This window comes from Narcine bancroftii, chromosome 2 (genome assembly GCF_036971445.1).
Source record: "Narcine bancroftii isolate sNarBan1 chromosome 2, sNarBan1.hap1, whole genome shotgun sequence".
Taxonomy (NCBI): Eukaryota; Metazoa; Chordata; class Chondrichthyes; order Torpediniformes; family Narcinidae; genus Narcine; species Narcine bancroftii.
Genome location: NC_091470.1, coordinates 78,239,127 through 78,259,325, shown reverse-complemented (window position 1 = coordinate 78,259,325; position 20,199 = coordinate 78,239,127). Strand labels below are relative to the sequence as shown.

The 20,199-nt window shown below is 45.8% G+C and overlaps 1 protein-coding gene across 2 annotated transcripts in view; it reads left to right on the top strand.

The window, feature by feature from the left end:
• Nucleotides 1–20,199, top strand: part of plekhh1 (pleckstrin homology domain containing, family H (with MyTH4 domain) member 1) — a 144,523-nt gene that overhangs the window by 81,707 nt on the left and 42,617 nt on the right. For both annotated transcript variants that reach the window (XM_069917177.1, XM_069917178.1), the window contains exons 12-20: nt 3,450–3,560; nt 3,662–3,748; nt 5,206–5,364; nt 9,630–9,710; nt 10,189–10,368; nt 12,285–12,393; nt 16,196–16,308; nt 19,436–19,612; nt 19,964–20,061. In XM_069917177.1, coding sequence (XP_069773278.1) covers nt 3,450–3,560; nt 3,662–3,748; nt 5,206–5,364; nt 9,630–9,710; nt 10,189–10,368; nt 12,285–12,393; nt 16,196–16,308; nt 19,436–19,612; nt 19,964–20,061 — 1,115 coding nt within the window. The remainder of the gene's footprint in view (nt 1–3,449; nt 3,561–3,661; nt 3,749–5,205; nt 5,365–9,629; nt 9,711–10,188; nt 10,369–12,284; nt 12,394–16,195; nt 16,309–19,435; nt 19,613–19,963; nt 20,062–20,199) is intronic.

Below are 20,199 nucleotides of genomic sequence, written 5' to 3'. Positions count from 1 at the left end.
AACTGAAAAACCTCACAAAGATAAGCGTATACAGAGCCGTTGTCATACCCACACTCCTGTTCGGCTCCGAATCATGGGTCCTTTACCGACATCACCTACGGCTCCTAGAACGCATCCACCAGCGCTGTCTCCGCTCCATCCTCAACATCCATTGGAGCGCTTACATCCCTAACGTCGAAGTACTCGAGATGGCAGAGGTCGACAGCATCGAGTCCACGCTGCTGAAGATCCAGCTGCGCTGGATGGGTCACGTCTCCAGAATGGAGGACCATCGCCTTCCCAAGATCGTGTTATATGGCGAGCTCTCCACTGGCCACCGTGACAGTGGTGCACCAAAGAAAAGGTACAAGGACTGCCTAAAGAAATCTCTTGGTGCCTGCCACATTGACCACCGCCAGTGGGCTGATATCGCCTCAAACCGTGCATCTTGGCGCCTCACAGTTTGGCGGGCAGCAACCTCCTTTGAAGAAGACCGCAGAGCCTACCTCACTGACAAAAGGCAAAGGAGGAAAAACCCAACACCCAACCCCAACCCACCAATTTTCCCCTGCAACCGCTGCAATCGTGTCTGCCTGTCCCGCATCGGACTTGTCAGCCACAAACGAGCCTGCAGCTGACGTGGACTTTTTACCCCCTCCATAAATCTTCGTCCGCGAAGCCAAGCCAAAGATAATAATTTTTAAAGCTTGGTAGCTGCAAACCACCTTGTTTGTATCATTCTGTTAATTTCTCTAGTGCTATCCTCGGTTTCCCCCCTTTCCATAAGAATTTCCTTATTATTCTCTTTAGTTCATTGAAGAATTTCTCTGTTAAGGGAATTGGTAAAGATTGAAATAGGTATTGTATCCTTGGGAAGATATTCATTTTAATGCAATTTACCCTTCCTATCAATGTTAGTGGTAAATCTTTCCAATGTTCTAAGTCATCTTGTAATTTCTTCATTAATGTTTGATAATTTAATTTCTTTAAATGGCCTAGATTATTATCTAGTCTAATACCTAGGTATCGGATTGCTTGTGTTTGTCATTTAAATGGTGATTCTTTTTTAAACTTTGTGTAATCCGCATTATTCATTGGCATCGCTTCACTTTTATTTGCATTGATCTTGTACCCCGATATTTCTCCATATTCCTTTCATTTCTTATGTCATTCTTTTATTGATAATTCTGGTTCTGTTAAGTATATTATGATGTCATCTGCAAATAGACTGATTTTATATTCCTTCTCTTTTATTTTTATCCCTTTTATTTTATTTTCTGTTCTTATCAGTTCTGCCAATGGTTCTATTGCTAAAGCGAACAGTGAGGGAGATAGTGGACATCCCTGCCCAGTTCATCTGCTTAATTTAAATTGATTCGATGTATATCCATTTACTGTCACCTTCACCATTGGACCCTTGTATAATGCTTTAATCCAATTAATATATTTCTCTGGTAGGTTAAACCTCTGTAATACTTTGAATAAATAATTGCATTTTACCCTGTCAAAGGCTTTCTCTGCATCTAAAGCAGCCACTGTTGGTGTCTTATTTCCTTGTACTGCATGGATTTTATCTTCACATTATAATAAAGCTCCCCTTCTTCTCTTTTTCTTTCTTTTTAAACCCTCTTCTTTTTTTATCACCCCCCCCTTCTCCTTTACTTCCCTTTTCTTCCCTCTAGTTCTTACTTGTACATTATTTTTACATCTTTATATGTAGTTTGTTGTCATTCTTTGTTCTTGTTACATCTCTTCATCTCTCTTTCTGTCTTGGAGGCGTTCTGCAAATTCTCGTGCTTGCTCCAGATTCGAGAACAGTCTGTTTTGCTATTTTAAGCACCGCTGGATATTTTAACATAAATTTATAGCCTTTTTTCCATAGGATCAATTTTGCTGCGTTAAACTCCTTGCTCTTCTTTAGAAGCTCAAAACTTGTGTCTGGGTAGAAAAATTTTTTTTGACCTTTGTACTCCAGTGGTTTTTTGTCTTCTCTAATTTTATTCAATGCCTTCTCCAATATATTTTCTCTTGTCGTGTATCTCAGAAATTTTACGAAAAGGGATCTTGGTTTTTGTTGTGACTGTGGTTTTGGGGCTAATGTTCTGTGTGCCCTTTCTATTTCCATTCCTTCCTGCATTTCTGGCATTCCCAGGACCTTTGGGATCCATTCTTTTACAAATTCTTTCATATCTTTGCCTTCTTCATCCTCCTTAAGGCCCATTATCTTTATATTATTTCGCCTACTATAGTTTTCCATTATATCCATCTTCTGAGCTAACAACTCCTGTGTTTCTTGAACTTTTTTGTCACTTTCTTCCAATTTTCTTTTTAAGTCGTTCACTTCCATTTCTACCACCATTACATGTTCTTCCACATTTTCTAATCCTTTCCCTACATCTGTTATGACCAGCTCTATTTTACTACTTTTTCTTCTGTACTTTTCATTTCACTAAATTCTAGTGTCAACCATTCTTTTAATGCTTTCATTTGTTCTTGAAATTTTTAAAAATCTATGTACTGTCCATTCATTTTACCTCCTATTCCTCTGTGCAGAGCTTGGTGCTCTTCTTCTTCTGTGTCTGCTCTTGGGTTTGTGTCTTCAATTTTCTTCCTTATATCTGTGTCTCTTCTGACTTTCTTGTTGAGCTGCTTGTCTCAGTTTGTTGGGGTATTTTTTTTTCATGGTTTCTTGATATTGGTCCTTTTCTTCTGGGCTGGTTGTCTGTTGTGTCTCCTGCTTCCGTTTTTCTTTCTCACCCCTCCTTTTCCCGTTGCTTTCTTTATCTTCCAGCGGGGAGCCCTACTGTCGGGCATCTCTCAGCTGTTCGTGCTTTGGAGTTTCACTTCTCAGCTGGTCCCCCCTCCCGTCAGTGTTCTCCTTGTCATGCGCAGTTGTGCACCTTTGGCTCAGTGAACCATTTTTGCAGTCCCGTGGTCGGTGGGTCGCGACCCTGAGGGGTCTCCACTAACTTTGGGGAACGGGCTCCTCTTTCCATGGCGGGTCCCTGCTTTTTCGTGCAGGTAAGGCCTTCACCTTTCTCTTCCAGCGTCTTTCTTTTTTTCCCCATTGTTTTTGGTTTTTCTTTCTTAGGTGCCATTTTCTCCACACCTTTATCTTTTATTTGTTGTGTTTTGTGTGTCTGCGGCTTTGCTTTTTCTTCACTTTTTCTTCTTTTCTGGAGAAGCTGGTATTCTCCTACCGGCCACTACTCCATCATGTGACTCCTCCTTCTCACTGCTCCCTTCAGGCAGAAGGTACAGAAACCTGCGTCCAGCATCTCCAAGCTCAAGATTCCAGCATTTGATCTTCCATTCTTAGTTGGCAAATGGACCTACCCCTCACACCTTGGGACACCAAGACTACCTTTGTCTCACCCTCTGGCCAGTTCTCTGGCAATGTCTGGGCCTTTGGAGAACGGCACGCTGCCTCAATAGACTACCTGACCCAGGCATTGTTGTATTGGTTGTAGGAACCTTTGGAAAAGTCTGGGTACTTGCTAAAGATGGGAGGCCGGGTAAGAACATGGAAAAGACGATGGTTCATGCTGAGGAACAGCGAGATCCTGTACTACAAGTCACCTGTAAGTAACCTGGTCATCAGCATCAGGACGCATCAAGAGCTCTAGTCATGGATCCAAATTTTTGCTGACTTACTGATCCCTGGAACTGTGCTGTTTTCCAGAGCGATGTAATCCGTAAGCCCCAAGGCCAGATTGAGCTTGGTTCCTCCTGTCGTGTTGTGCGTGGAGAGGGAGCACAGACATTCCAGGTGAGGACACACACTGACTACCGTCAATGCCATTGTCCGTGCCCTTCCCTGCCCCTTGCTGAGAGGAAGCGCACACCCCCTCGTTCAGCTCTGCTGCACCAATGACCTCTCGCACGCCGTTCCTCACAATACTTCCGTCGTCCTGTACAAATAAGATCATCTGCTCATATCTCCTCTAACTGGTAGGTGTCCTGCGTGGCCCCTCCACCTACTCCTGACACATCCACTGTAAAGATCCCCACCACTCTCAGCCTTCAGTTCCAGCTCTGCCTTGCTTTCTCCACCACAAAGTCTGGTGTGGTGCCTGTAGGTACTTGCATGCCTCCCTCACCATCCTCCTTCACAACTCCAGCTCTCCCACCAAGTGTTTGCTTGTCCATCCTTGCCTCTCCTAGTGTGGCTGTCCGTGTTTGCCTGATCACATCCATTTGAAATGCCCTGGTGTATTCACCAGATGTCGCAGTGTTGCTTTATTTCACTGTAAGAAAGAGATGCAAATGTTTAATTCTTAGTTTGGTTGCTGGAGAATAATAAGCCAAGAGTTTGCCGCATGGTTAACTAATTTGAACTAATTTCAATGGAATAAAAATTTATGCAGCACTGGATGGGGCATGCTCTGGTTTTGTACAAAACCCCAGGGATTGGATATTCCACTATGTGCATGACCCAAGGTGAGGAAACTCGAAAGGCTCTCTCCCATGATCTAACACCATTGTGAGTGGTGGAGGTTTACAGAGTCAGTGTTTAGACCAGAGCAACGATTCACACTTTATTTTTTACACTTAGGATTTTATGGCCCCCCCCCCCCCCCCCGCCTTCCTGTGAAGCAGCCTAGTTTAGTTGATTTCATCCATGCTTCTCCCCTACCGACTACATTAAAAAAAGGTACAATTTTTACTGTGATGGAGCAGTTTTTAACGAAGCCCAATAGCGTTAACTGTGCAATGTAGCCCAAGAAGGTTGAGAACCACTGCTTTAGATACAATCGTTACTGAAATATTTTGCTTTAGCAAAATTGTCATTGGCCCATTTCCTTTGGAGTTGTGAAACCGTGCACATAATGAGTCAATGAGGTACGATTAACACAATGGTTTTTAAACATTTTATTCCCATCCACATCCCACCTTAAGCAATCTCTTACTAACCACAGAGCACCGATGGCATAGGGAATACTTAAAGTGGTGTGTGAGTGGAAAGAAAAAGGTTGAGAACCATTTGTCTAAAGTCATATATCCAACATGACTTTTGCAAATGCTAAGTGTGCACAAATACCGTTTCAAACTCTGAATATTCCAATTCCATTTGTAAATCAACCCTCCACTATCCTGCAGAGTTCCCAAAAGTGCATGCTCCCCACTGAGAACTTGGGCTTCTTCAACATGCAGAGGAGCCTCCCTGTGACAGGAGGAGTAGAGGGAGGCCCCCATGATGATCTCTTGTGGTTCTGTCTGCCATAGCTGGTGACGGAGAGCAGGACGTACTATCTAACAGCAGACTCCCCCAACATCCTGGAGGAGTGGATCCGCGTGCTCCAGAACATCCTGAAAGTACAGCTGGCCAGCCCGGCCGGCACGCGGGGTGAGTGGAAGCCATCCGTCCGAGGATGGCTGACCAAGGTAAGGGATTAACCTACCCCCTCCCCCAACCCCCACTGCCTTGTATCCTTGGATGAGGTGAGCTGAAGGACCTGGTTTCATGCTGTAAAACTCTGATTCCAAACACTCAGCAGGTCAGGCAGCATCTGTGGAGAGTCATGTTTCGGATTGACGATCCTCCTTCAGATCGAATGAAAAGTTACCAGCCTAAATTCTTAACTTTTCTCTCTCCACTGATGTTACCAGAACTGCTAAATGTTTCTGGCAATTTTAATTTTATTTAATTTTCTAGCATCTAAAGGGTTTTTTCCCTCTGGTAGAATTATTTGCAAAGAAAATCAAATAGCATAAATCAGGCTGATGGAGGTTCATTCCAGTGACCCCCTGTCCTGCTCCACCTTTACACATAGCTTCTTGACCTGGGGGAGAGCACCCTTGCATCTCTGAATTTGGTAACTTCTTGGCAATCTCAGCAAAGGCACGATTGTGACAAGCATGCGTTGCCTTAATTCAAAGCCCAGGGCCTCCGTCCTGCTAGGGTCTCGACTCAACAGCAGCTTCGAGCATTTATCTGGTTCACTGGGTTTCCCAAGGTTCAGGAGAGGACACTTTGAAACTGGCACAGGTTCAAAAGCAGCGTTTGGGCAGCAAAGTCAATTCAGCAAGTTGGACTGCTGCCAAGTCAGAAGAACGTGCCAACCCCCACCCCCTCCTTCCCTCTCTGAGATGAGTTTCACATTAACAGTGTGCTTCCTATGTGCATAGCAGGTCTCTCCCACATGGATTCTCCTGCTGGAACCTTGGCACCACCTCCCCCAACAAACCCTGGTCCAGGTGCGGAGTTAACTATTTGTTACCAAGAGGCACGTCACTCTCTTTTCTGCACGGCTCTTTTCATGCATGCTCAGGTGCATCCCATGGCTGTCCAGAGTTGTGGAAAATAGCTGTTCAGTAAGATCACACTTCCCCACATTCCTGCTCTCTCCCCGTACTCTTGATGACTTTGGTGGCATGGTTGGTGATGCAACTAGTGCAACCCCTTTACAGCACCAGCACTCGGGACCTGGGTTCGAATCCTGCACTGTCTGTAAGGAGTTTGTATGTACACCCTGTGTCTGCATGGGTTTTCCCCGGGAGTTTCAGTTTCCTCCCACCGTTCGAAACGTACTGGGGTTGTAAGTTAATTGGGGGTAAATTGGGTAGCATGAACTTGTGGGCATGAACTTGTATGTCTTTAAAAGAAATTAGAAAAAATTGTTCCACCTTTTCTTTAATTCTGTCCTGTGATGAGCACCATTGCTTTCTGTGATGGACAATTCCTGTGTCCATTTCCTTCTGAGTGAAGATTTCAGATTTATTGTCAGAGTACATACATGGCTTCACATACAACCCTGGCATTCTTTGTCCTGCCAGTGAGGCAGAATTACCACTTGTAGTGCAAAAAACTTGTACTCAATTCACACATGTAAACAAATAAAGAAATTTATCAAACTGCAATACAAAGAGAACAATATCAATAAAGTGGAAAAGTAAGGGTCCTTAAATGAGTTACTGATTGAGTTTGTTGTTGAGGAGTCTGATAGTGGAGGGGAATCAGAATTTATTGTCATGAACAAGTCACAAAATTCGTGGTTTTACAGCAGCCTCACAGGCAAACATTCATATAAACCACCTGACAAAAAAAATGTACGAAAAGTCAAGGTAAGGCAGTATCTTTGGTTCATTATTTAGGAATCTGATGGCAGTGGGGAAGAAGCTGTCCTTGTGCAGCTAAGTCCTCATCTTTAGGCTTCTGTACTTTTTCCCTGAGTGAAGAGGGCATGGCCTGGGTGATGGGGGTCTTGAGGATAGAGGCTGCTTTCTTAAGACACCACCTCTTGTAGATGTCCTCGATGGAGTGAAGTCTGGTGCCCTTGATGTCACCGGTCAATTTATCAACCCTCTAGAGTTTTTTCTTGTCCTGAGCATTGGCATCTCTGTACCAGACAGCGATGCAACTGGCTAGAATGCTCTCTACGGTACACTTGTAGAAGTTTTCAAGAGTCTTTGGTGATTTAATGAATCTCCTTAAACACCTCACAAAGTATAGCCATTGGTGAGCATTCTTCAGATTGCATCAACATGAAGACTCCAGGACAAATTCTCAGATGTTGACACCCAGGAATCGGAATCTGAAGAGGGGACATTGGTTCCAATTCATACTGTCTGTGGTCTTGCAATGAGGAAGTCAAGGATCCAGTTTTAAAGGTGGGTGCAGATGCCCAGAGTTTGGAACTTCTTGACCAGCACTGAGGGAATAATGATATTGAAGTCTGAGTTATGGTCAATGAAGAGTAGCCATATGTGTGAGTTGCTGTTTTCAAGGTGATCCAGAGCTGAGTGGAGAGTCACCGATATTGCATCTGCTGTGGAGGGATTGTGACGATAGACGAATTGCAGTGGGTCAAGATCTTTGTTTAGGTGCGTATTAATTCTGTCCATGACCAACCTCTCAAAGCATTTCATCACAGTAGATGTGAGTCTACTGGGTAATAGTCATTGAGGCAGCTCACTCTGCTCTTGGGCACTGGGAACCTTTGACTACTGCAATGAGAGGTTGAAAATGTCTGTAAACACTCTGACTAGTTGGTTGACACAGATTTTCAGTACCCTGCCAGGTACGCCATCAGGGCCTGACGGCTTGTGAGGGCTCACTCTCATTAATGATGTTCTGACGTCGGCATCAGACAATTCTCACAGGTCCTCAGCCTTTACAGGGATTCTCAGGCCCTGTTGGGTTCTTCTCAAAACAGACATTGAAGGTGTTCAGCTCATCGGGTAGTAAAGCATCACAGCCATCTATGGTGTTCACCCTCACATTGTAGGCTGCAATGGCCTGCACTCCCTGCCCTAACTGGTGTGTATCTGTTTCTGACTCTCAAGCTTGCTCCAGAATTGCCACTCTGATGGAGAGAGAACCTTCTGCAGGTCGTACCTAGACTCGTAGAGATTTGGATCCCTGGCTTTAAACACCCTTGATCTCGCCATCAGCAGGTTGCGAGTCCTCTGATTCATCCAAGGTTTCTGATTGGGGAACACCAGTATTTGCACGTAGGCATGCACTCCTCCACGCAGGTCTTGATGAAGTCAGTGACACATGTTGCATATTCCTTCAAGTCTAAGGATGAGTACTTGAATATGCCCCAGTTCACCAATTTAAAGCAGTCTTCAGATGCTCCTCCGCCTCCCTTTCACCGTCTTCTAGTGTTGTGGTCCTCAGTCTCTGCTTATACGTCAGGAATAGAAGTACAGCCAGATGACCAGATTTGCCGAAGCATGGTCGTGGTGTGGCTCGGTAGACATTCTTCATGGTGGTGTAGCAGTGATTGAAGCTGTTCCTGAATCTGGTGGTGTGAGTTTTGTGTCACTCCGTATTGTGACATTTGACTCCTCATTCGATGGAAATGTTGTCCTCACACCCAGTCTGTTGAAGTTGGTAGGCCTACATTCTTGTGAATTCCAGTGAATATAGGCTTTCCTAATAATTCAGCAGCCTTGCCATTCCAGGAGCCAGCCTTCATTGTACTCCCTCTTTGGCAAATGCATTCTATCTTGGGTAAGAAAACTATAGTTGTGTACGATATTCCAGATCTCACCAAAATCTCCTTTAATTTCATTTGGCCTGGACTTCCAATGCCACAGGGACAGCATTTTGCAAAGTAAAGTGTAGTTGAGGAATACGAAACGGAATCTCTTTTCCTTCACCCGTGCCCTGTTGGTAGGTTGCTGTACAGTCCCCTAGCAGGTTAAAATATTGATCCAATTGCAGACATCCAGGGGTCAAGCCTGCCTGTTTTGGAATTGGTTTATTTTGTCAGAGTTGTTAATGCAGCTCAGTCCATAAGGCAAACAATCTCCACCTCCCCTCCAACTAACACTTCCCACGGACTCAGAAAAAAGAGCAGCCAACTTATTAAAAAACTCCTCCCACCCTGCCTACTCTCCTGTCCGGAAGAAGATTCACGAGCGTGAGATCATGCACCACCAGATTCAAGGGTGGTTTCTTTCCTGCCATTATTAGACTCCTGAATAAACCTCACCAATAATTTTGGCTTTGCTCTGTATTTACTGATCATTCTCTGCACTGTTGTTAACTGGGTTAAGCAGCTGGGCTGTTCCCAAAGCTGAACTTTCTCACTGTACCTCAGTACACAGAACAATCAAATCCAACTGAATGTCACCATCAAAGGTGGCCCACACATTTACCCCAAATACTGATAGTTTATTGTTCTTCATGTGTCTTACAGGTGAGACATGGCTATTCCAAGCTGGTCTGGTGCTCCCTCATAGGGAAGATGTTCTACTACTTCCGGAATCAAGATGACAAGGTATTTAAAGACTACCAGCAAAATGACCCACAAATGCACTTGAGTCAAATGAGTGAGGGACAAGTGGGTTCAGACTGCCCCTTCTTTGTGCTGAAATCTGAACGATCCTCCTGAGGCAACTCTGGACTGCTGGCAGATACAAGGAGGCAGCTCGAATGTATCAGCCACATGTGCCTAATTGGGAGTAAGGACAACAAATCATTTGCAGAGCGACACCAAGGCCAACCCATCCTTTACATCTTTTCAATACTGTTAAAACAGTGATGTGAAGAGTGGAGTGGTGGATGCTAAACAAGCCCTTCCACCCACCAAGTTCACAATGGTGATTGCAAGGGGGTGGGGAACCTGGTGCCAGGACATGGAGCTTCCCTCTTCTGTGCTGATAAGAGTATCGCACCTTCAGCTGAACACTACTGTGCTGTGAGGCACACAAGGAAGGAGATGGATTTTGTCTTGAATGTTCTCTGTCATTGTTTAGTTCCCCCTGGGTCATCTGAAGATCAAAGAGGCAAAAGTTGAAGAGGTGGACCGCTCCTGTGACTCTGACGAAGATTATGAGGCAGGAGGTCGAGGGTTCCTCTCCTCCCACTTTACCCTGGTTATTCATCCAAAAGATCAAAGTCCCACCTACCTGCTGATTGGAACAAAACAGGAAAAGGTGAGAGGTCATTTGGCAAGGTGGATTTACCTCAGTTCATCCCCAGACATGTTCAGGGTGGGGAAGGAGACCTTTGCCAAAAGAAAGGTGTGTTTTGCCAATGATACAAAACGGACAGAAGGGCCATGGTTGAGATGAGGGCACTGTGACTTAATGGGATGTAGGTAGATGGAATGGCAGAAAATGGGCAAATGTGTGAAAGTGTCAGGCCGTACATTTCAGTAAAGGCAGATTATCTGAATGGTGGTGGACCGGTCCATCAAGTAGTTAGCTGCATTCAATGAAAAGCAGTAGAAGATTAGAGTAAAAACACAAAGCTGGAGAAACTCAGCAGGTCAAATTGAAGATTAGAAATGGGTACATTTTGTTGCAACTGTGCATACACTTACCTAAAGTAAGACACAATGACATTGGAGGCAGTACAAAGGAGATTTTCCAGGCTAATTCATGCATTAAGGAGGTTGTGCAACCAAGAGAGACTAAATAGTTTGGGACTGTATTTCTTGGAGTTTGGAAGAAAGGGATGATCTCATTCAAATATAATAGATCCTAAGGGGGCTTGGCAGAGTTGTTGTTGGGATGTATTCATGAGTGGGAGAGTCTCAAACAGGGGGACAGAACAACAAGACAAGAGGCCAATCATTTAAAAGAGGTACTATGTAGAAGTTGGGACACAGCCCATTTGACGATCAGGACCAGCAATCCTTCTCCATTATCTGATCTCATCTGGAATGTATTATCATTAACTCTGAACTTGACCACTTTCAGCTAGTTCCTGTATTTAGCACCCACTAAGTCTGTGCTGTTCCACCAAATTTAAGCCTGGGAGAAGCAGTAAAACCCAACTGCTGGCCCACTCTGGTGGAGAGTCATTGATTAAAGCATGGAGTGGTCACCCAGAAGAGGACACAGGCACAGTTGATGGAGGTGATTCAGCTTCAACTCACAGCTTCAGGGACTGGGTTCGATCCTGACCTCCGGTGCTGTCTGACCAGACCAGTTCATGTTGTTGTCTGTCCTGGTGTTGGCAAACACTCGACCAAGCAGTACCTTTCTCTGGAAGGTTGTGGAAGACGGGCCTCTTACGGCATTTGAGAAGTAACCTCTTGTGAAAGGTTACAGACCTAGTGCTGGTGAATGGGATTAATATGGATGGGTACTTGACAGTCTGCATGGATGTAATGGGCTGAAGGGCCTGTTTGTGTCCTATGTGGTTCACTTCACCCTAATCTTTCATTACTTGTGATTTTTAACTGAATACCAGCTGGAAACCTAGATGTATGAGGTTTGAACTTGTATAATTTGAGTGACACAGTGGTATTTGTGCATTCTTCCTGTGACCCCATGGGTTTTCTCTGAGTGCTCCAGATTCCTCCCACATTCCAAAGATGTGCGGGTCAACAAATTATTTGACCCCTAAATTATCCTGAGCATGTGGGTAAGTGGGAGAATCTGGCGGAGTTGATTGGGCATGTGAGGAGAATAAAATGGGATTAATGGAAGTGGGTGGTCTATGGTTAGCATGGACTCAGAGGGCGGACGGGCCTGTTTCTTTTTAATTTAGAGATACAGCATGGTAACAGTCCCTTCTGGCCCTGGAACCCATGACACCCAAATAACCAACAACTCCCAGTACATTTTGAAGACCCGGAGGAAACCCTCATGGACAAGGGGAGGATGTACAAACTCCTTAGAGACGGTGCTGGATTTGAACCCAGGTCACTGGCACTCTAATAGTATTGTGCTAACCGTCTGCCACAGTTGTGTTATTATTATTTGGGACATGTACAGGACCCTGAATTTCTAATCCAAATCCCACCATGTAGTCTGCCCCTTGACTGGCCAGACCCACACTCTGTGAGACTGGATTATGTATCGCCCATGCCTCCTACCACTCCTGTGTTACCTCTCCGCAGGACACCTGGCTGTACCATCTCACCGTGGCCGCTGGAAGCAACCATTCTAAAGTAGGTACAGAGTATGAGCAGCTCATAGAAAGACTACTGGATGTCGACGGACAGTCAAGTGAGTGTGACACAGAGAGACTCCGGATCAACACCGAACCAGGGTCTGAGTGTGTGTGCATGGATTACCAAGTGGTGCTCCAGTGAAACTCCGAAAATCCACAGTCTGATTGCTCTTATACCATAGCAACTGGCTCAATGGATCCCATTTCCCACACTCCCATTAAACTTACCAGGTGATGTTTCCCATCTTCACTTTAATCACATTGTGGCTCTGATTCCTACACCCATATGTAACACCAGAGTCCCGTTTCCCACACTCCCTGTAAACACACTGGGGTCCCATTTCCACACTCCCTTGATACACACTCTGCTTCCATTTCCTGCGTTTTCTTTAAACTTAATGGGGTCTTATTTTTCTGCACTCCCTTCAAATTTACAAGGAATCATTGCTTGTTAAGTGTAAAGAGAGAACAGGGAATAAGACCCAGCTGCTCCAAATAAGCAAACAGCTGATTTTCAGAGTTCCACTGGAAAGTTTATTATAATACTGTGTAACATCAGAAAGTGAATTTAAAAGTGTCAGGTTATTAATATCCAATAGACTGGAGAAAGGACTCAGGCCTTCTTTACCTCCTAAGGATGCTGCGATACCGGCTGAGTTCCTCCAGCATTTCTGCATTTTTACAACAAATGCAGTGTTTGCAGACATTCGTGTTTTACATTTTAACCAAAATTCCAAATGTGTTGGATCATTGGAGATTTCTATCCAATGCATAACCTCCCTCAGTTCCTTAGAATTACGAAAAGCTTTTTTGGTGGGTAGGTTGTAAACGTTAAAAAAATGTTATCACGTGAAAGAATTCAAGGAAGCCTCTTACAGTGCCAGCTACACCTGTCTTTTTGTTGGCTATGTGGAGCAATCCATGTTGCCAACCCTCGCAGGCAAGGCTCCTCAACTACATTGACAGTTACATTGGTGCTGCCTCCTGCACCTACGATGAGCTCATCAGGGCCAGTGCCAAGTGGGAGGACATTCGTAGATATTGTCCCCCCCAAATGAATTATTGTACCCCTCCACCCCAGCACTACCGTCAGCACACGATATAAGCACGTGCACTTGTGTGACTGTGGCGCACGGAGGTTCATAACAGGTAAGGCACCCCCTTCCCCTGCTGAGAGTTTTCAAACATCATTTTATGCCACCATATGGTTTACCCTAATGCCCTCCAATTAGACTTGTTCTGACATTGACCCTAGAGTTCATTAACTTTATCCACTTTGACATCAACTTGCACCCTGCCCTCATTTACTTGGTCCATCTCTGGCAACTTTTCTCAATCTCTTGGTTTCCATTTCAGAGACAAACTGTAAATTGACATCTTTTATAAACCAGACTCATCCTGACTACACCACTTCCCACCCAGCATCTTGTAGAGGATTCTGTTCCTTTCCTGCAGTTCCTACATTTCTGCCACATCATCTCCCAGGGTGAGGTCTTCCATTCCAGGACATTTGAGATGCTCTTCTTTTAAAAAAAAAAGACACAGCTTTCCCTCTATGGTGATGAACTTAAGCCTTTACCCATATCTCCTCTATTTCCCACACATCTGTCCTGATCCCTTTCGCACCCCCATCCCCGACCCCAGATGTAATAACATCAGGATTCACCTTGTCCACACTTACGTCCTCACCTACCACCCCATCATCCTCTGTATGTGACATATTTCCACTACCTACAACAAAATCCCACTACCAGACACATCTTCCTCTTCCCTGTCTCTCTGCTTTCTGAAGGGACTGCTCCCTTGTCTACTGATCCTTTCCCACTAATCTCCCCCTTGATACCTGCCACAATTTTGACTAATTGGGGCCCTAATTAGTCCTTCCAAGTGAAGCAACCCTTGTGAATCTGCAAGAGTCATTAATTGCATCTAGTGCTCCCATTGTGGCCTTCTCTACATCAGGGAGACCAGAGGTTGATTGGGGGATCGTTTTGTGGAGCAACTTCGCTCTGTCTGTTGCAACAGCAAAGGCCTCCCAGTGACCATCCATTTCAATTCCACATCAAATTCCCACACTGACAGTCTGTCCTTTGCCTCGTGAACTGCCTGGCTGAGGCCACATGTAAATACGAGGATCAACATGTTGCATTCCATCTTGGCAGTCTCCAGCCAGACGGCATCAAAATTGGCTCTTCCAATTTGTGGTAACCCTCTCCCAGCTTTCCCTCATCAAAACATTCTATGTGTTTTAGAGGGAGAGGAGTGGATTGTTTCACCAACGTGATACGTGACCTGGGATTTCATCTGATTCTTCTGTTCCATCTCCACCGCCGCCCCCAACAACTGGCAGGGCAACTGAAGGAATAACTTCTGCTTAAGATCAACATGGCAGATTGCTGGGTAGGGGTGACAGATCAAGAAACCTCTAGAATCCCCGCTACCCAGCAATCTGCCACGTGGGTCTTAAGCAGGAGTTATTTCTTCAGCAGTCCGCACTCATATTAGTCGTACAGGCTTGCTCACAAACTTCTACAAGAAGCTTCCAGAGAAGGGATCATTGGTGTGGTGATGAAGGCCATTCAACCCTTCCAGCCTGTGATTATGGCTGATCATGTGACTTCAATACCCTATTCCTCCATACTCCTTGATTATGGGCTACATCCAACCCCCCCCCCCCCCTTTTTGATTAGTGCTGGTAATGCAACTCTTTGTTTCAAAAAGCAATCTGTTGGAAGAGCTCAGCAGGCCAGGCAGCCTTCGAGCAAGAAATGGAATGGGCAACCTTTGGGGTTAGAACCCTTTATCAGCATTAACAAAGGGTCTGAACCAAAACATCAGCCATTCTTTTTATTTTAGATTTAAATTTAGACATACAGCATAGTAACAGGTCATTTCAGCCCATTCCACCCAATTTACATCCAATTTATCTACATTTTGAATGGTGGGAGGAAACCAGAGCCCCCGGGGAAAACCCATGCAGACATAGGGAGAACATACTATCTCCTTACAGACAGCGTGGGATTCAAACCCTGGCCTTGATTACTGGGGCTGTAAAGGTGTTGATCTAACCACTACACCAACCATGCCACTTGTAAATACAAGGAACAACACCTTGAATCTCATCTTATCACTGGTCAATCTGCTGTCTTCCTCCAACATATTTTATTTTGCTCCAGACTGAGATCACAAAGAGCAGGGGTCTCAGTACAGATCCTGATAGAACATCATTGGTCACTGACCTCCAGTCAGGATTCACACCATCCATGACTACCCTCTGCCCTTTGTGGGCCAGCCAATTCCAAATCCATGCATAGATCCCATGCTTCATGATTCTCTGGATGAGCCTACTATAGGAAACCTTGTCAAATGCCTCACTAAAATCTATAAAAATGCATAAGATTATGTGGGGCATAGACAGAGTGGACAGCCACCAACTTTTTCCTAAGGTGGCAATGGCCTATTCCAGACGACATCTATTTAAGGTGAGTGGAGGAAAGTCTAGGGGAGATGTCAGAGGCAAGTTTTTTTGCACAGAGCCTGCTGGGTACCTTGAAAAAATGCACTGCCAGGGGTGATCGTGGAGGCTGGGGAGATTTAAAAGACTTAAATGGACGTAAGAAAGGGTTATGGGCTTTGAGGGAAGGAAGGGTTAGATTGATTGTGGAGTAGGTTTATATCAGTCAGCATGACGTTGTGGGCTGAAGTGTTTGTACTGCTCCATGATCCAGATTCCAGCATCTGCAGTCTCCTGTGTCTCCAAGACCTCCCCCTGTTTCAAATGCAGTAGATTCAGGGCAGATCTGTGCATGCAGAGTGAATGTAGTATGGGACTGAAGCCCCTTGCCTTATTGCCTGCAGACTCTCCAATCTGGAAGCACCCTGTCCTATGCTGTAGTAAAGACGGCATCGTCTCTGCCCTCACCACCCTTCCCTCTGATGCACTGCAGACAGAAGCACTGAAACTGTTCAAGGTAAAAGCTTTGCACACTCTCATGCCTTTGATTGGTTAGGATATAATTAGTTATTGTGATTTGTTTTTAGTGCTCTCACTCAAGATGCTCCTTTTTGTTAAAGCTGATGTTCCTTATAGTTCGATGTTTTGGTGCAATGTGATTTGCCTCTCATTGTCTTCCACCCTTTTCCCTACCAACATCCCCAATTTCTATAGATGCATCATAGGAAGTATTCTGTCTTGTTACCAACCCAATCATATTCTCTTCTCCCCCTCCCATCAATTAGAAGATAACATGGGTTTAAAAAACACAAACCTCCAGATTCAAGGACAGTTTCTTCCCCGTGATTATCAGAGTATTGAATGGACCCCTCACGAGTAAGATGATGCAGCTTTTACACTGTTTTAACAGAGGTTTTACTCTGATGCCTTGTTTTGTTTCCCACTATCTCTTTAACTTAAGTGTGGGTGGATAGCATCCAAAACTAAGTTTATTTTGTTGAATCTCGGGACATGTGACAATAAGCAATTCAATTTAATTGTATTATGTGGTCCCCTGAACCCCACTGGCTGCAGCTTTAAGTCTCTCCATGGCTGGGTGCCTTTCGTGTCTGACCTCCTCCAAGCTGGCAGCAATCCACACACCTTGGCCTACCCAGGCAGTTCCCAGGCTCTGGCCATCACCTCACCCATCCAGTGGTTCCCTCCATTATCCCCTTTGATTTTCCACTCCCTCTTCTCCTCTGGAATCCTTCCAACAAGTTTGATGGAGGAGATGCGGGGGTGGGATGGCTGGGAATTGTCACATGATAGGGCAGTGTATCATAGGATCTGCAGTTTCTCAGCGGCCACCTACATCTCTACGGTCCTTGGAATGGGGCACCACACTAATGATGTTACATGCCTAGAACCCCTGGCCCATCACCACAATCCTCAGGTGGTCACTTACCAAGCCTATTCACTATCTCGACAACAGCGCTTTGTACCCTCAAAGTGTTATGATGTAAGAGTTTATTGTCATATAGATAAGTACAATAAAAAGTGCGCCAAAATTCTTGCTGCAGCCAGAACACTAACTACAATGGTGTAAATTAGATTACACAAATAAATGTTCACAGTTCTAGTTATTGTAAAAAAAAATTGATATTTCAATGGTGCAGGCAGACCATTTGGTCATCTCAGAGTAGTGTATGGTCAGGGTTAGGGCAGTATGTGGAGGTTCAAGTTTAAAAGCTGATACAGGTAGTCCTTAACTTACAACCATGCTCCATTGTATCTTGAAATGGACATACATCAGAAATTCACTGTATCTGTTTTATCATCAAATACAACATAATGGTCACCAGCCAGCTCTCATGAGAGGTTGGCTACCCCCTGCCATAGGCGCTATTTTCCATAGATTGGCCCTTACTTTCGCCTGTAAAAGCGTAATTTTTATATTTACATATTTAAAAAAAAAATTCAATAGACAATAGGAGCTGGAGTAGGCCCTTCGGCCCGTCGAGCCAGCACCACCAATTTTACAGATCATGGCTGATCATTACCATTAGTACCCCTTTCCAGCCTTATCCCCATAACCCTTAACTCCTTTGCCCACTAGAGTCTTATCTAACTCTCTTTTGAACATAATCAGCGAATCTGCCTCTACCACCCTCTGTGGCAGAGCATTCCACAGATTCACACTTCTCTGGGTAAAAAAATGTTTTCTCATCTCTGTCCTAAAGGGCCTACCCTGTATTCTTAAACTATGCCCTCTAGTCCTCGTCTCCCCCATCATTGGGAACAAGTAATTCGACTTCACCCTGTCTATCCCCCTGATAATTTTGTATACCTCAATCATGTCCCCCCTCATCCTTCTAAACTCCATCGGATACAAGTCCAGTTTTTCTAGCCTTTCAGCATGTACGGATGGCCATAAATTGCATAGGTTGTAAGTCTGGGACTACCTGTAGAAAGAAACTGTTCTTGAACATGGTGGTGCTGGACTTCAGCTGCTGCACCTTCTGCTGCGAGAGGTTGTGACCAGGGTGATGGGGTTCATTTTGGATGTTGGCTGCCTTCTTGAGGCAGTGTCTCACATACCTGACTTCAATGGAAGAAAGGGTGAAGCCCGTGATGAATTTAGTGAGGTTTGCCACTTTCTGTAGCCCTCTGCATTCCTGGACACTTGAGTTTCCAAAGCAGGCTGTGATGGAGCCAGTCAATGTACTTTCCACAGTGCACCTGGTGAAGTGGGGTGACATTGAAAAATGTGAGTTGCCAGTACTGCACAACCCAGCAGGTGCCATGCAGGACACCTGTATATGTGTTTAATACACAAACATCACCCAGTGCAAATGTGCCCAAGTGCATGACCTTCTATCTGGCCGGGTTCGGTCGCCCCCACTTCTGGCCGGGTTCGGTCGCCCCCACTTCTGGCCGGGTTCAGTCGCCCCCACTTCTGGCCGGGTTCGGTCGCCCCCACTTCTGGCCGGGTTCGGTCGCCCCCACTTCTGGCCGGGTTCGGTCGCCCCCACTTCTGGCCGGGTTCGGTCGCCCCCACTTCTGGCCGGGTTCGGTCGCCCCCACTTCTGGCCGGGTTCGGTCGCCCCCACTTCTGGCCGGGTTCGGTCGCCCCCACTTCTGGCCGGGTTCGGTCGCCCCCACTTCTGGCCGGGTTCGGTCGCCCCCACATCTGGCCGGGTTCGGTCGCCCCCACTTCTGGCCGGGTTCGGTCGCCCCCACTTCTGGCCGGGTTCGGTCGCCCCCACTTCTGGCCGGGTGCGGTCATTCCCCCCCACCTCACACCCGTCCGGCCGGGTGCGGTCATTCCCCCCCACCTCACACCCGTCCGGCCGGGTGTGGTCATTCCCCCCCACCTCACACCCGTCCGGCCGGGTGCGGTCATTCCCCCCCACCTCACACCCGTCCGGCCGGGTGCGGTCATTCCCCCCCCCCCACCCGGATTTGGTCACCGTCACCCCCCCATCCACCCATGGGTTCGGTCACTCCCCCCCCCCCCCCCCATCCACCCGGGTTCGGTCATCCACGCCCCCCAATCTGGATTCGTGTCTTGTTTGAATGTTCCTCCCAAGTGTGATCTACAATCTGTTTTGATGCCTGGACACTGAGTAACGTGCAGCACCCCTTGTGTTCTTTCCCCACAGTCATGCCAACTGTTCATCAATGTGCTGGTGGAAGTACCTTCAATTGACTACCACGTGTCACTGGCTCAGAACGCCCTGCAGGTCTGCTTGACGCACACAGAGCTCCAGAATGAAATCTACTGCCAGTTTATTAAACAGACCAGCAACAGGCAACCTCACAACTTCTCCGTCATACAGGTAACCATCTTCTGAGGCAAGTCACGTCTCTATTTGTCCTTACAGAGTGGAATTAGAGCAAGTTTGATCTTGCTGCATTTGTCCTGCAGTTATCCTGCTGAGCAGTGGTGTTACAAGGAATAAATAATGGGCTTAGTTTGCGTTACTAGGTTGAAGGAAATATGGAGGGATGCTTGCATTTTATCTTCATAGTATTCTGGGACTCTTCTTCAATGCACTCATCATTCACATCTCACTAAATCTTATTTAGTTACTTCTATTGAATTTGTGATGTTCAATTGAACCTATTTGAGCTTCAGCATTGATCCTAAGCTGTGTCATTGATTCTGTGTCTTCTTGCTCCCTGGTCAGTGCTGGCAGCTCCTGGCTCTGTGTGTCGCCCTTTTCCTTCCCCAACATCACTTCCTGTGGTATCTCAAGCTTCACCTCCAGCGCCATGCAGACCCCAGGTAGGAGACTTCTGAATCTTGGAGCAAAGCTGTAGGGTGGGATTCTGTGTTTGAAAAATGAACTGAGGAACCGCTTCCCACTGGTGTGGGGTTGACGAACATTGTCTCTTTCTGACATCATGATGCTTCTGTCTTTTG